Genomic DNA, 17,051 nt, shown 5'->3' on the forward strand with positions numbered 1-17,051 from the left:
CCTGCAGTGCCTTCTGGGAAAAGACCAGAATGTTTCACCTCCCCCTGAAAGAAAGAAAAGGCTAACTCTTAGATCTGCTGCAGAGGTGGAGCATTTTCTATTAGAAGTAGATTTTTCTTATTTATTTGAAGTAGCAGCATAACAAAAAATAATGGCCAGGGGGAGGTTGTTTTTTTTTTTTTTTTTTTTTACATTATTGCTGCTTTTACATTTAGATTGAAAAGAAACAACGGCCCCTATTGTGTCTCCTGAGGACGTGGATTGCAAGTAACTTTTTTGAACTTACTTTAGGTGATTGTGTTGCTGCTGGTTTCATCACATCGCACCACATAATTATCATTTAAAGTAGAGGTGTCGTGTCCTCTGCTTCCCATTGGGTTTTTATCAAGGTCCGATTCAATTACCGACCGTCCTCTGGTTTTCTTGGGTTGACACCTGTTCGCCCCCCTTGCCCCACTTGCGCCAAGTATCCATTCCTCAGATTTGTAATGTTGGTGGATGCAGTTCAGATGCTGAACAAGCATTTCAGACTTCATGCTCAAAGCTGTTCTGTGACAACAGAAAAAGGCATTCACATACATCATGGACCTGTGTTTGATTCAAATTCAAGACAAATTCAATGGTTCATTTGTAAATTGGGTGGGGGGGGGGGGGGTTGTGGATTCAGGCTGGAGTACACACATGCACAGGAAAAATAGGGGGCTGGTGGTGGGGGTGGGGGACAGGGTAGGTCGGAGAGCTCTGTGGGAGAAAATGTGAGTGCAGCAAGATAAATAAGGAGTGTGCATTGAATACTGAATGAGGAATGTGGGAATTCTTATTAATCCACCCCCTCTCTGTGGTCTCGCTGTCCCTCTGTCTGTGTGCGCTTGTCTTCCTCCCTCTTTCTGTGTGTGTTTGGTCTCTCTCCTTCCCTCTGTGTGTGTTTGGTCTCCCTGTCTCCCTCTCTGTGTGTGTTTGGTCTCCCTGTCTCCCTCTCTGTGTGCGTTTGGGCTCCCTTCCCCTGTCTCTGTGTGTGTTTGGTCTCCCTGTCTCCCTCTCTGTGTGTTTGGTCTCCCTGTCTCCCTCTCTGTGTGCGTTTGGGCTCCCTTCCCCTGTCTCTGTGTGCGTTTACTCTCTCCTGAAGGTGAGCATCTGCCTGGAATGCAACAGCAGCAAGCTCCGCGGGCTCAAGAGGAAGTGGATCCGCTGCTCGGCGCAGGCCACTGTCCTGCACCTCAAGAAGTTCATCGCCAAAAAGCTCAACCTGACGTCCTTTAACGAGGTAACCCCCCCACCCCTTAAATACCCACTGAGTCGGTGCCAGGGTGTGTGCTGCAGTGGTGTGCCTGGCATAGGGCCTGAATCCAGTATTCGTAACCATAAGTTTTCTGTTTTTTTTCCTGTGGCACTATTTAGTTTGGCCATTTGAAGGCAAACTGCTGTTGGACATTCGTGTTCCAAAAATGCCTTCTGTCTCTTTTCATGCATAAGTAAAAATCTGAAATTTACAGTAACCCCCATCCCCTCTGTTTCAACCAGAGACAAAGGCAGTCTCTGAGTCATGTGCGCTTAGCTGACCGTGCTCTGCCTGGAAATGTCCCAGAAATTTGGCCTGCCTCTGCTTCACTGGACTTGCTAAGGATTTGCCATCCCCATTAAAGTTATCTTTCAAAAAGACTGATCCCTTTTCAATAACTGACAACCCCGCTAACACTTGACATACTCAAAACATTTCTGTGAGAAAAAAACATTGCCACAATGTTAGGGCAATGCTGCTGGAACCTTAGAGCCTCGTTTTCATCTCCTGCCTCGATCTCACACCCCCTCTTCAGTCCTTGTATCTGCATTAGGAAATTAGTGTAATTTCGTCCCAGGCTTGTTTGTTTGCCACTTTTCGTTCTGCCTGGCGGAGCATCTCTGCTGTGAATCACTACATAAGCGCGGAATGCGACAAATCGCTCCGATTGTTCGCGGGATGTTTTATACCGCCTGTCGTAAGCCGCGTGGGCGAGCGTCATAACACTCATCTCGGTTACAAATATCCATCCGTACCTCTCGCTGCCATTATGTAGCTAAACCATGAAGAATGACAGCTCGTTGGTTAAACACATTTTCGGGGGGGAAAGACATGGCGACGGGAGATGACTCACTCCCTGTCCTCTGTCTAAACATTTCTTAAGTCCTGATTGTATAAGTGTGTATCATCACACCAGTAGATTCTTTGAATTTCACCCCCCCCCAACCATCACATTTGCATTTGTAGACATGTGACATATCTCTCCTTTCCGTGGAGGACAACTCTTTAAATTCTGATTCATACTCTTCCCGTGGGCATTGAAAAGAAAAACAAAACCATTATTACAATAAACTGCCAGGGCCTTCTGTGGCAATGCTGTATTGGACTGAAGCCTGTAGTCTTTGTTACCCTTGTGTCTGAGAAAAGACTGATCAGACTCTGCAGATGTTTGCAGACTGAGAGAATATCAGTGTGTTACAGTGGATAGTACTCTTTAGCACATTACTACTGTTAGTTTAAGGCATAGGTTAAGCTGCACTCTGGATGAAACTTGGCATGAGGCATTTGCCGGAGCTGCTAACAGGAAGTTCAGATGTAGTTACACCCTTACCTCAATCAAAAAAAAATCCCCAAACCAATCCCCAGGAAACATTACGTCTTGTTTCTCAACTTGATCTCCTTCTCATTTCGATCTCCTTGGAGTTCAGCACGTTTAATCCAAAGATGTTGCATGTTCAGTATCCCCTCATTGTAGAGCTTTTTACCTGATCCTCCTTATACACGTCAGCTGCACCAGTAGTTTCATTATCTCTGGCAAAAAAAAAGGCTTCAGCTCAGTTTGTGAGGAGAGAAAGGTCTGGAGGTGTGGCGGCATGAGGATATGGGAGGAGGAGATTTAATCCACACCCAGTTTTCTGGATCACCACCCATTTCCAGCTTCTTCCATTTCCCTTGATATCCTGAATATAGATAAAGGTATCAGTCTGTAATGAGGTGGCCCTCTATTTGAGGTGCGATCACTGTATACTACAGTATGCTACAGAAAGACAGCTTGTTGTGGCCAGTTAAACCCATTCTTGTATATAGATTTCTCGACTGAGAAAGGTTACTGACAGATATTTTGTTCACATATCTTTTTGTCTAAAAACACGAATACCAAGTATGATAACATGGAAAAAAGAAAAGGAAAGAAACACTATGTAACACGTAATATAAAATATTTTTCTTCCCCGTCATTTTCTAACATTGCTCCTGATGAAAGCCATCTAATGATTTTGATTTGTTTTCTCTGTAGGTGTTATTGTCTGGCACAGGTAGTGTTTGAGACAGAATGAGGTTCATAGCACATACATACTTCCCATCAGACATTAGTATACAACAAAATCCTGTTTGCTCATTTGTTACTGACCAGTGATCTGGGCCTTATTTCCAGGCATGCTATTTTTAAGTATTGATAGCTTTCAATGAATTTTGACACTAATGTCACCTTTAATATGTTCTCTTACCAGCTTGATATTTTATGCAATGAAGAAATCTTGGGCAAGGACCACACATTGAAATTTGTAGTCGTGACAAGATGGAGATTTAAGGTAATTATCACAAATCTGATAACAAGAGGAAAAAAAAAACAAAAATGAAGGCATCATTTGCATACTACCAAAAGAAATGTGTACAAGGTTGCATTGATAATTAATGGATTCAGTTGTGTACTGTCGGCAGTTGATTAGCCATTGTTGCTGATTAGCCAACACCGTTTGTGACTTTTGTTACTTTTGTACTGATGAAATGCTACTGGTGCTCAAAGTTTTGCTTTTTGCACAGCACTTGAGAGCTTTTGTGTTTTGCCCTTGTACAGTAGTACAATGTGAGTATAGAAGCCAGTTTTGTTAAGACATAGCAGCCTAAATGAGTAACTGTAGTTTGCAGGCAGGGCTTAATCTTCCCCATAGTATTTTGATGGCTCTGTGTGCTGACAGTTGACTTTATGCTAGAGCATTTATTTCCCTATGTCAGAAGATGTAATATAAAATATTAATAAGTCTCTCGCCTCCATCATTGTCCCATCATTGACTTCCATTTTGTGGTAAAGCAGTGGGGGTGTTCAGAAGCACAGGTACGATGTAGTGAAATCTAGCAGAAGAACCACAGTAACGCTTCTGCTTATCTTACCCATCTGCCACCTTTTGATGTGTGTCTCTGTCTCCTCTTTGCAGAAGTCCCCCCTCCTCCTATACTACAGACCCAAAATGGATTTATTGTAGGACGAGAAGGGTTTCCCGTGGCCCTCCAGCCCAGGACGGTGCTGTTTATGCAGAGACTATCACCCCGGCACAAAGTGCACCAAAAACGAACACGACCATGCAAGTCCCACCGGTATGAACCAGCAAACCACAGCCAGGAACCGGCACCGACACCAACGGGTGGGCAGGGTTAGGTTGAGGGGCGGGGTTATGTAAAACAGCCCTCATGTCCGCTGCGTCCTAGATATGTGAACATTTGAAGAAAGCGTATATTTATACTTTTGTACAGACGAGAGATTGGAAAAGCCGCAAAGACACTACTGGCACTGTGTTTACACAAGAACTGGGAGGTAAGGAGTCGCGTGACAATTTTTATTATTGTTAGTATCATATAAATATTATTATTTTAAACTGGTCATCTCTCCTTCATTTGCTGCAAACTCATCTTGGCGTTAAAGGTTCATCTTATTTGGGAACTGGATGAGGTGGAAGAGAGGTACTTGACTTCCTCTCTGTTTGGTTTCCTCTCTTATGGAGCCTTAGGGTCAAAGAAACTATATATAATTATGTATTGCATAATTTCTGAACTGTTTGTTGAGTTGTATACCGTCTCTGCAAATGTATTATTATTATTATTTTTTTTTTGGTTCAGTTCTTTGAGTCAGTTGTGAATAGGATGAATTTTTTTTTTGTGTAGTAACTTATGTTCTATATACCAATATTGTATATAAAAAATGTCATTATGAGTGGTTTTCAGAGAGTTATAGGCATGTTTTCCAAAAGTGCTATAATTGCTATAATTGCAGTTGGGGAGTGGGTGGGGTGGGGGGACGGGGTGTATAAGTTAAAACTGAATTTGGATTTTAAATACATTCCGGCTTCGTTATTATTCTTCATTATTAGAGCATTATAAATTGTGTTGGGAAAGGAATCCAAATCTAGCTATGTTGTCCCATTGGTGCGAGAGTAGGGTTACTCTGATGTCTCACTGCCATAATGGATGCAATATGTTTGGGGAGAGGGACTGACGCGATTGCAAACTGCAAACTGCAAACTGCAGAGAAAGCGAGAAAGCGATTAACGCTGTCTGAGGCCAGCATTTTGCGGTCGCTTCAGAATGCCGATGAAATTAAGCTTTCGCCGTTGCTCGCTCCGCATCGAAATCTCCGGTGTAGTTCTGAACAGATGAGGATGTATTACTTATTCATATGCCTCTCTCCTCCGCGCCTGTCCTTTAATTTAGCAGCCTCTCATATGTTCGCGAGTCTTTAGCAAATCAAATGATACGCGGGCTCATGCATAAGAAAGGCGGACGCATCGAGCAGCTTGCGTTGCATCTGTATGCGAATGCAGAGAGAATGTATGCGTTTCTGCGGGGCAGTTTGCGCACGCAGCCCCGTTTCTCAGCTTATCGCTCCCTTCAGTAATGATGGCTCCTCTAACCCGTCTGATCTGCATCCGCATCTTATCCAGCGCACCATTTGAGTGTGCATACTAAAATTTACCGGATCTCATATAAGCCTACGTCGCTTTAAATTAAGAAAGTATCTTGACGGAAAGGAAATAACAGTAGCTTCTCATTTTCTGAGGCAGTTAACCCTTTGAAATATGACTTTTTGCTTTGAAGAAGCTTTGGATATTGGTAATTTTTTTCTGCCAATTCTCAAAGATGTAACTTCTTGATACGAAATTATCGCAAAACAACCCACTCGGATATGCAAAGGTTTTTGATTCGCTATTCACTAACCTCACTGTAGACAGTGTTAAATAATTTTCTATAAACAGGTGTTCTGAAAACCAAAGTGACTTGTACATTTTATGTGTCTAGAGCTGTACAGAATAAAGTGAGCTATACACATATGTAATCTTCCATGCTTCTTAGGTATACGTTTTCCCAAGAGTAGGACAGCAGTTTAGGTTCCAAGTCCAATGCGTACAGGATACTGGAGCAGGGTGGTGATTAAATGTTTGCTTTCTGCTGAATTAACATCCCCACGTTTTTGATTTGTTCTTTAATGGTTTTTGTGACAAAGGGTGTGAGAAATACATACACACATATATTTACCGAATATATATATATGTGATTTTTTCACCATTTCCATCCTACGTTTGCGATGTATAACAACCTCACTATCTCACTAATCATGTATTTCTAAGTAAGTTTTCTAAGTAAATTGCAAATGCATGGGAGCATAGGAGAAAATCATAAGAAATCTAAATCAAAATCTACAAAGAGATTTAGGGAGCTGGAGTTCAGAGTATGTTCATTTGATCTGAACAGAATCAGAACTGAAACACAAATAAGGGTAAGTTACATTTCTTAACATTTCCAAGGTTTTTGTTGTTCCAAATCATGGAGATTGGCTTTCCTGGAAATGGAACCCAACATGGCAAACATTGGTGTTCAATAACATCTGTATGTTAAGTGGTCTGTGGTAAATATGTTTTGTGATACTTTTTATGTCATCAAGGTATCAGTATCAGACCAGTTACTGGATTATTCAGTCCTTTTACAGCCACATATTAATTACACATAGATTAGTTACTATTCGGACTGCAAGGAGCCAGATATCATGCATCTTAAATACAAGATGTTGACTCAACACCTTAACAGATGGCTTCTTCCTTCTTCTAAGGTTAAGCAGGATTCGCCAGTCACATGTATAGGTTGCATGTAACTGCTGGATTTTATTTTTATTTTTTCTTGATAACATGATAATCCCTTTATGCCTTTACCTAGAATATGTTCATGTAAAGTCCCAGTTATTGTCCATGCAGTCAGTGATGTAGAATATTATGCTACTTTAACTTCTGTCATTTCATTTATTTACTTGCCTCATGTTCAAAGAATTTTATGTTTGCATATTATTGCTTGTGTAACTGACTAGTACCCTTTGGGTACTAGCTGTGAAATAGCCATCTCATCCTTATAACAGAGTGTGACGTTTATAGCACAGAGCTAACGTGTCAAACGAAATGGTTCTTGACAGAGTACAACAATAGTTTGTGGCTTTAAAACAACTGGTATAATTTAGACAAAGGCACATTCTTTGTTTTTCGTATGGTTGTTAGGTTTTTGTATTTAGTACTTGGCAAGTACTGTTGAGGTGTCTGCGGAGCTCTGGGACAGAGTTTGGGGTGAAGTGTTGCCATGGTGAATGCTGGTCACCCTCTTTTGTCGCCGAAGCCACTGATGGTGCTAACGTTTTTACTGTATAAACTCAACATAGTGCAGATTGGTCTCTGGGGAACGAGCTCCACGGTTTTTCGGGGCACTCGTCTCAAGAGCGTGTTACCTCGCGTGAACTTTGATGCCTTCAAAGTGTCGGCTTTTTGGGGGGTTTTTGAGCTTGAGCTCGTGTGCTCTCTGTCTTGCCAAGGGGGTGCAGTATTTTCGGTTTGCTGTGAAAGGAGGAGACCGAGGAGGGAAAGACGAAAAAATGGGTCTCCTTTTCGTCAGAAGAGAGTGCTAAAAATACACAGGGAACTTTTCTAAGGATTCAGAATTCGGTTTCAGTGAAGTAAACCAGTCAGGTCTTTAATGGGGTCTGTTATTGGGGTCTACATTTGTCTGGAGACCTGTGCTACATTTAATCTCTGAGTTGGTTGGTGATGTCATCATTAGTTATTAGCATAATCAGGGCAGATTATGCCGGTGCTATTTTATACATTTTCCCCATTTACCCGACTGAGCATTTACTAAAGCTGTTAAGGGTGCATCACTGCTTGGGGGGGGGCGGCAGCAATGACCCCACAACCTCCCAGTGACATCACCGTTTCCCTGTCGGCTCTGTCACCCTTCTCATCATTCCCCTCTCTTCTCTTCCCTCATTGGCTAGGGGTCATTTCACTCTGGAACCCGCTCTGTAACCATCCGTCCACTCGGTGTATATTCGCAACGTGTATACTTACAGGAAGTTTGCGCTGTAAGGATCAGATGTGCGTCAAACACATGTTTTGAAAAGGACACCGGCCTGTCTGTGAAACAGCTGTGGTGCTGTTACACATTTTGGCAGGTCATTTTGACACCGCTGTCTACCTAGAGATGCTCTCCTACATGTAAGATTATATAGGAAAATGCTTCAACAACCTTACCAGCAAAATATTGATTCTCAGCCTGTTGTGTTTCACATCAGAGTTTGTGTGGTTGTGAGGTCCTTTTTTTGCAGGTTTGGAAGTTTGGCATTGTGATGACACAGGAGTAAGCACATGAAATGTCAGAGTTATGAAACAAAAAGTGACATATTTTCACAACCCAGCCAAGAAGCGATACAAGGTTCTCCGACAGTCGAAGTTTATACAGGGCAAACTTCTGCGAGACAGCCAAGCGTAGGTGGCTCTTTTATACTGGCAAAAAAAAAAAAGCCACAGCAATCAGCCTTCACAAGCACCACGCCCCCTACGAGCCATACTGCAGCTGCAGCCAGTAGCGTTGCTGTCCAAATAAAAAGAAACCCAGAGTTTCTCTGCACAGATTTACCTGTCCTGGTGGCATCTCAGACATACATGGTCTTAGGACTCTTTGTCTTTCAAAGAGGTCATGATTATGATTTGTTTTATTATTATTTTGTTTTTGCATATAGGGAATCAGGTTCAAGATAACTCTACATTTTCTAACAGCTAAATGTCACTATAAGTGTAGATTCAAATGTTGGTCTCCAGCATAGAGGCTTCTATCAAACTAAATCGCAATCCTTTAACTTTTTTTTTTTTTTTCACGTATACAGCATTATTTTCCATGCTTGGTCTTACTCAAAACTTTTCATCTTTTCCTTTTGTCATTGTGAAATGTGATTACATTTGCGTTACAGTTTTCTGTGTACTGCGAACGTTTTAAACGTGTGCTTCTTTTGGGAATAAGGTGTTTGAAAAGAGTCAGTGTGGCAGTGTTACTCAGTACAGTTTGTGGAAAAAATGTGCAATATATGCTTCTCAGATGGTTCAAATTTGCAACCGAAAACTTTCCGTAAATCTTTCTCAGGTCACAAATTGCCCGCCCAGTCCTCTCTTGTACAGGACACTGGGAAGCTCCAGATTACACTAATGCAGACAGAAGAAACAGTGATATTTTGTGTTGTCTTTTTTTTTCTATATGGTTCTATATGGTTTTTTGTGGTTGGTGTTGAGGTTTGGGTTTAAACAGGGGCACTTATTCCGGTGTAGTTCTCTTTTGTCATTTCTTTTTTTAAAATCGATTATTTATTGCACATGTAATAAAAGGATTTGTTTTCGTTGCCATGTGAAAAGAGCCAGAGTTTCAGCGAAAAATGAGCAAGCTGTTTTTTATCTCTTCTGACGCGCATAACTGAGAAAGCATTGTCAAATTTAAGAGTGCTCATTTCATTAATAAATGCCTTTTAAATATTCCTTGTCTGTGTTGATTTCTCCTTTCAGACTGACAAGTGACTGCATCCAAGGCCAACTAAATCTCATTTCTGCTTTTGATTCATTGCCATTTTCCTAATTGCTTAATGACTATTTCTGGAATATGTTATTCCTTCTTCCGGTAACCACTTTGATTGTTTCCATGTGTTATCTGTCCTTTATTATCTTTGATGTGGGACAGTTTATCTCTCATGTGGGACGGTTAATTGGAGTCTAAAAATTAATGTTTCATGTACGTGGTGTGTGTATGCTGTGTGAAGTGCTCTGCACCTCAGTATGAATGATTTCTACACGCTGTCCCCATGTATGTGCGCTGTGTACAAACGACCTCACTGGATTTTGAAGGATATCAAATTACAGTGAGCAGTGCTCTGCAAAGCACTTGAGAGTAGCCTCATTTCCATGGCACTAAATTTTTAACGGATGCCTTAATGGGTCTCCCTTTGGAAATTAGGGTGTTTTAAGGGCTCTATAAAGCGTTTTGACACAAGTATGTATTTTGTTTTTGAATGGTACCCAAGATGCAGAGCACAGTCATTTTAAATGGATTAGATTAGTTGAGGGAGGCAGCAAGTGATATGTGTTCATCTTCAATTTTTAGAGAAATGAAAGTGGGGTTTTTTGACTGTCTTAAGGGCACATAGGATTCTAGCAGATGGGTCCAATTGAATAATTAAGGCTTAACGAAAGACTCAATTGAGAATCAGACTGCAGTGGTCATTACTCAAATACCCAGTGCCACAAATGTCCCGTCTGCATCGAACACATTCACAGCATGGCTAAAATTTAATGCATTCATGTCCTTCCATTGACTGGGTGGGCCTTTAGAATTGCTGATTATAGCTATGGCTTGTTGCTCTAAATCTAGAAGTGGCAACATGGTGCAAAATTACTATGAAAAGAATGGAAAAGGGTGATATTGAGGGGCCCAGCACTTATATTTGCATATTTAACTATGCGTGACATTAATTTAACTAAAGTCCTGTTCTCAAATAGTTTCTAGAATGAGCTTCGTGAATTAAAAATGAATTATTCAGTTCAATATTTACTTCATTCATCCTGCAGGAACACTAATGAGTGCCACCATTCCCAGGGACAGATCAAATTAAATGTTGAACTGTAATAACGTACAAATCAATTAAAATTCTGATTAGAGTTTACCATAATTATCATCTACCCTCATGTAATCAAATGATTACATTGGATTATTCAAATTGTAAGTTTTTAAATTAAAAATTTCAAATGGTTTTATAACCTCGGCAACCCCTTTGGCTTTTCAGAACCTCCTTGGTCTCTTTTGCTGCTGAAAGCTGGATTTTTTTACCGTTATTTAATTACAAGAATTGTTCACTGGGAAAATGCAGTGAATTAAATGTTTTTAATGACAGTCCTGGTTAAGTTTGATATTTTCATTTTAGCCAATTTTAGCCATTTTAGCCGGTCAAGCAAATTAAATTTATTTAGCTATTAGTGTTTTAAGCCTTCTGGTCCAATGATAAGTCTTAAATTTGAATTTGAAGTCTTGAAAGTTGAATAGCAAAATTCTGCTAGCTTGTCCTCAAAAAGTTGTTAAAAATGTAAACATCAGTGTTAAATTCCTCTGGGACCTTCTTGTTCATAAAACCACATGCTAGAACCAAGCCCAATAAAACATATACAAAACAGGACTGACAAGTAATTGCACCTCAAGGTGCACCTGTACTGCAGGGACACTGAATTTAAAATGGAGGTTGCACAGGGACAGGGGCTCCTGAAATCTGACCATCCCACTGGGAGCCCCAATTCCCTGCTGAGCCCAATGGGGGATGACACATGAATAGCCAAGAGGGCATGGCGCGTCCTTGAACCAAATCCCCCAATAAGCCACAGTCCTGCTTCTGCTCCCACTCTCCCACTTGCACTGGCTTCCACTCTAATGAGCATTTTTCACCTTGTTTTCACATCACAACCCCCTGTCACCATGTGACCTTCTCCCTGCTGTGCGATTGGTTGAATTTCTGTCACATTGCCCATTGGATTCTCCCCCCTGCTAAGATAAAATTCCATCAGGGCTTAACTGACCGACCTAGCGGAATCGACCTGAACTCTGTCGCATTTCTGTCATGGAGGCACAGTGCGAAAATGTCAAGCAATCTCAAGCAAGATGCTGCAGACAAACTTTGGTTTGCCGGCTGCACACCCAATTTCTGTGTTATCAGGTGGGTCAGATCTGTGCTGACAGACTGATTTCAATTTCTTTTGAAGCCTGTCACAACATGCCCTGATGACAGTATTCGCAAAATAAACATGTAACAGCATTTAATAAAAGAATTCAGTAAATAGAAGTAGTTTTACCGTCATAAGTAATCCCAGCAAGCTAGCATGGAATATGTAGGACCCGGGTGCATCAGCACATGTTGTATGGTATGTGCTATCAGATTGCATTTTAGACAGAGGTGTTAATTGTCAAAATTGTCAGGGCTGTTAAGCCTTTATCTGATATCAAATGGAAGACCTGTGGATAATTACAATCAAGGGTAGACAGTGCGGCTGAATTCGTCGACAAACAACAGCCAGCCATTATCCCGCGGGAGCTGCGTTCACTGCCTCCCTGCTGGTGTGGATTCCCTGGAACACGCCAAACTAATCCCATTCATGTCGCTCCAGTCAAACAGGGTGGTATTATGTTTGCGTTTGGCATTGGCAGATATGGATTCTCAATGTGGGAGCGTGGGCTGGCCAAGTCATGGAGCTGGGAGAGAGGCACGTGCTAACGATAAGCCTGCCGCTGCGACTCCCGCCGGCGCGAAGACTCATGGGGGTGATGCTCCTGCTAGCAGCTCGACCACCCCGTAGCCTTTGGTGTGCTTGGTGCTTTGGGGAATCCACGCTGCTCCCACACATGGTGTTCTGGGGCCAGTAGGGGGGCAGACATCCATCTGGGTGGAGCAGGGAAACCAGTTCCCCAGTGCAATGAGAGACAGTCATTTGGATGAGAAATTAAACAGAGGACCTGATTCATTATGGTCATTAAAAGTACCATGACACTTCACAAAGAGAGGGTTGTTCCCCAGTGTCCTGGCCAAATTCCTGATCTACCCCTCTCTCAGTTTAACTGGCTATATAAATCCTTTCCACTGTACCTCAGCTGATGTGTGATGAGTGTCCCAGTGCAAAAATGGCTGCCAAGAATCATGCAGGTGGGTGCTACACATTGGTGATGTTTGTAGTATGTTACCTTCCCACTCTGCCACTTCGACAGCCCTGTTTATAAAAGGTTCATTTTCATAGTCATCACACATCCATTTCCAAATCTTCTGGCACATGCATCTCTCCCATCATCCATCAGGGGTCAGTGCCAGTGTTTAGAGTTGTAGTGGACAAAACAGTAGGTTTAGCCTCTTGCTGTGAAGTACTCTTGATGAGGGCATTTACCAGATAAATAAGAAAAATGTGTTATTAGTTACTCAAAGTTTTCAAGAGACACTGCCATCAGGAGACCACATAAAGTCAAAATCTGTCTTAACTGAGAGCATGTGATGTTTGTATTGTACACAGAATTACACCCTTCATAGTATGGTATGGTGGCTTCCTGTAAATGCGTTTTTTCCATCTTCCATTTTGAATGGATCGTTATCATTGCTGTCTCTGTGGAAAATGCCAGAGTGGATGATTACTTCCTGAGCATGCAGGAATACGCCTCGCGCACGGAGCTAAAAGAGCCTGGACAACCGCAATTCGAGAACATCAATATCCTGGAGCTTCCGCGCTATTCCACATCAAAGTTGTTTATGATTTCCTTTCAGCTACATAATCCTCAGTATTAGTCTTTAGGGCCGAGGGATAAAAGAGAGAACTTCAATGGAACGAATCGGCTTTCTCTCTGCAGCCATAGATTTTCTGAACTTAACAACTCTCCATTGATCAGCCTATTCGCGACTTCGGTTTGAAAGCAATTTAACTCTGCGGTGTAAAACTTAAAGTCTTCACATTCCACTGCCTGAAACAATAATGAAGACCACTCCAAGGCAATGGAGTTGGCTGCCCTGGGTCAGATTGTGTTTTTTGCCGGGTCGATGCTGCCGTTTATTAAATTAAAACAACTTTCTTTTGAAGACCCACCTTAGTAACTCACAGAAAGCTGTGATTCATTTGAAATGACTGTAAGTACAAAGAAAATAACTAAAATAAATTAACTAAATCCAGTGGCACTTGCTACATCAAATATGAATGCATAATGGTGTCATGTCATTTGAATACAACAGAATTTATTTACATGTCTATAAACAAAACCATACAGACACTACCTTCTTTCCAGAGTATAACCAATCATCACTGTAGGGGAAGACATATGGTATTATGTTAATGTAATTTAATAGGGTATTACAGCACAGGTCAGAGACATGTAAAATGTTTCCCTCAAAAACATATAAATTGCCCTCTAAATGTATTCATACCAGGCCTGGTGCCAGGAAAAAATACAGAGGGGTGCAATTGCAATCAATGGGGCGGCCACAAAAAGTCATAAATACTATGTAGGCATTGGGATATAAGGAGACAACTGGGGTCCACTGCTCCCCTAAGCACCTCCGTAGCACTGGGCCTGATTCACATCCGTGATCAAATAAAAACAAAATGCAACATAACATAAAAAATGTGCATATTGGGTATGTGTTTCTCTAGGCCTACCAAGAAATCAACTCAAAGGCCCACATTACTTACATGGTGAAGTAAACTTTCAGTGTTTTTCAAAACGTTTCACCTGGGCATATTGATTGCATGACACCTGACACCTGCAGCACATTTTTAAATCAACTTCATTTATCATCAGAGCGCATCCTACGAAGCTGGACGCTGCCGGGCTGTGAAACTGCTTGGATAATGGTGTTGGTAACGTGCTGACGGTAGCAGTGGCGCACGCTGTGAAGCTGTGCACCTCTTCTCTTTCCCTTCACTCGAATCCTTTCATCTTCCCGCCAGCCTGGAGAGTCCCCAGGAACTCCTTACTGAGATGAGTTATTGCCGACGCTGCTCACTGTTCATTAAAGAAGTGGGAAGACCGATTGCTGATTAACTCACGAGCGATTTGCTAGCACCTGAAATGTGTTTAGTGGATCCTGGGAATTATCTCAGAGTTTTCGTAGCATTTAAAACACAATATTTAAAGTGTGTTAATAATGGGGTTTGATTAAAAAGGTCGATTTCTGTGTTCAAAAGGGATGTTTGCCAGGCAACGTGTTCTAAGTTGGCCTGTAACTTTTTGATTCCAGATTTCTAACTCTCAGCTCCGAGTACTTTGGTTGTTACACCACTCCCATTAAAACTCCCATTAAAGCCGGAACAAACACTGTGTCCTGTATTCAGCTTAACTTGCTATTATGCTGATTTCAAAGAAGATAAACTGAATAATCAAGGCAGCAGAAAAATTCACCTCTGTTAGATGGTCATGAGATGAGCAGGAAAATGTGTACAATTTATTTAACCACGTTTCTCTTGTGCTGCCAGGAGGCAGTCTGTTATGACATCACATATCTCCATGAAGAAGCAGCCTCCAAAAGTACTCTGCTGTTCATGTGAATGTTAATGGTCAACAGTTCAAGGAAGAATCACAACACAAGGTGTGTCACAGCTATGTCTTCTAGGACATTGGGGGGGATTTGACAAGAGTACAACACTTTACCTTTGCCTTTTTAAAATAAGCGCCACAAGATACGCCGTGGTGAACAACGGAAAGATTACGCATCTGTGGGGTGTGTGCAGAAAGTGGCTGTATTCATTCCGTCAATAAAATCCAGAGAAAAGACGCGAATCTGTATCAGCACAGCGCTCCATCCAGCAGTCATTCATCACCCTTCATTGTGTGTGCTGCGTCTGCGCTAAAGGATATGGAGTAGAGATTGGCACGACGGGCACGCCTTTGTATTCAGGCATTGTGCCTGTCTCACCCTCCCAGATGCCGTGTCAGATTCTGGAAGGAGCCCTTGATCGTGCCAGTGTTTAAATGACCCGACAACGCATCCTTTGTGCTTACCAGAGGCCCTCCCTCACAAAATCCAATAGGGACGCCTAAGATGACAGCTAGTGACTGGTCTACCCTCATGCATTTACGGAGGGATATTTTTTGTTGCCGAAATCTTTGACATACTGTGTGTGTATCCAGTTGAAACCAAAAGAAGACTGTTTTTTTTACCTTTCTACATAGAAAGCCCAACTCAGCCCCCAACCCTTGAATGTGTGCTTGTTTTAATGTACCATAACATTTCAATACATGCAACATTATGTCACATTATGACACTTATGTTGTGAGGATGGTTATAAGTGGGCTGAAGCATTTATGAGCACTTTGGTCAGTCTCCAGTCATTATAAAAATAAAAAACATTAAAAAATCTATGGAAATTTCTTGGACAATGGCTTTACATTGCATTCATTTAGCAGATCCCCTTATCCAGAGGAACTTCCAGCACAACAGAACATAAGTGTAAGTGTATCCATTCCATTAAATGAACAACAGTGTCAGACCAGGCTAACAACACTCCCAGACCAATGAGTGTGAGCATAACACTATTCAAGCCCTACCACAAGTTAACTTGTCCAATCTGATGGAAGCCAAGTATACTATGATATAACAGTCCCTAGAACACAGAATCCAAAATACAACACAATACTACACATAAAATAAGTGTCAAAAACTAGAGGAATCAGGTGTTAGGGGGCAGAGATTGAAGTGGATCTGAGATGCAGTCTGAAGAGGTGGGTCTTCAGTGTGCATCGGAAGATGGCCAATGATTCTGCTGTCCTGACCCCTGAGGGAAGTTCATTCCACCACTGAGGGACCAGTACAGAAAGGGATCGTGTCTGAGAAACAATTTTGCCAATACTTTTGATACAACAATACTTGTGAGACCTTTTTATAAACAGAAGACTTTGTTACAGTGAATTATAGTCATTGATTAAGATGGTCATTTTAAAACATATCTATACAGTAAATCCTTCAGCTGAGGGACATGGCCTGCTGCTGGCATGGATCATAGAGTCTCTGGTGGACTAAGTGGTCATTGGCCGTGATCTGGTGTTGACTGCCTTAGGGTCGGCCCTCATGATTATGCCGGTCCCTTGCCTCCTGTCCCCTAGGTATGCTGCCATAATGTTAGCCAGCCGGCGTTTTTTTTCCTTGTTGCACACTGGCATCTTTTTTCCTGCCCCTCCTCTCTTGCTTCTCTGTTGTACATTCCTGCCATTCTTATCATCCACTAACCTATGGTTTTCAATTCTGTTTTCCCCACTTGGCTCCGGGCTCCTGCCTGGAGCTGTAACTCAAGCTTCGGGACCCCCAGCTCCGCTTCCTCGCTGTCATTTCTGTGGAGCCCTCCAAGTATCAAGAACTGGACCCTCGAGGACTACATGCCATGCATATTCTGCTGTATAACTTTTAAGATTTAAGATTTAC

The 17,051-nt window shown here is 41.9% G+C and overlaps 1 protein-coding gene across 1 annotated transcript in view; it reads left to right on the forward strand.

Annotated features, from left to right (window-relative positions):
- LOC118769795 (polycomb group RING finger protein 3-like) overlaps positions 1 to 4,778 on the forward strand; it is a 47,191-nt gene extending 42,413 nt beyond the window's left edge. The window contains exons 8-10 of the mRNA XM_036517119.1: positions 1,127 to 1,264; positions 3,508 to 3,588; positions 4,213 to 4,778. Of these exons, the coding sequence (XP_036373012.1) occupies positions 1,127 to 1,264; positions 3,508 to 3,588; positions 4,213 to 4,260 (267 nt within the window). The 3' untranslated portion in view covers positions 4,261 to 4,778. The remainder of the gene's footprint in view (positions 1 to 1,126; positions 1,265 to 3,507; positions 3,589 to 4,212) is intronic.
- The last annotated feature ends 12,273 nt before the right edge of the window (positions 4,779 to 17,051 follow it).

Source organism: Megalops cyprinoides, chromosome 22 (assembly GCF_013368585.1).
Source record: "Megalops cyprinoides isolate fMegCyp1 chromosome 22, fMegCyp1.pri, whole genome shotgun sequence".
Lineage (NCBI taxonomy): Eukaryota > Metazoa > Chordata > Actinopteri > Elopiformes > Megalopidae > Megalops > Megalops cyprinoides.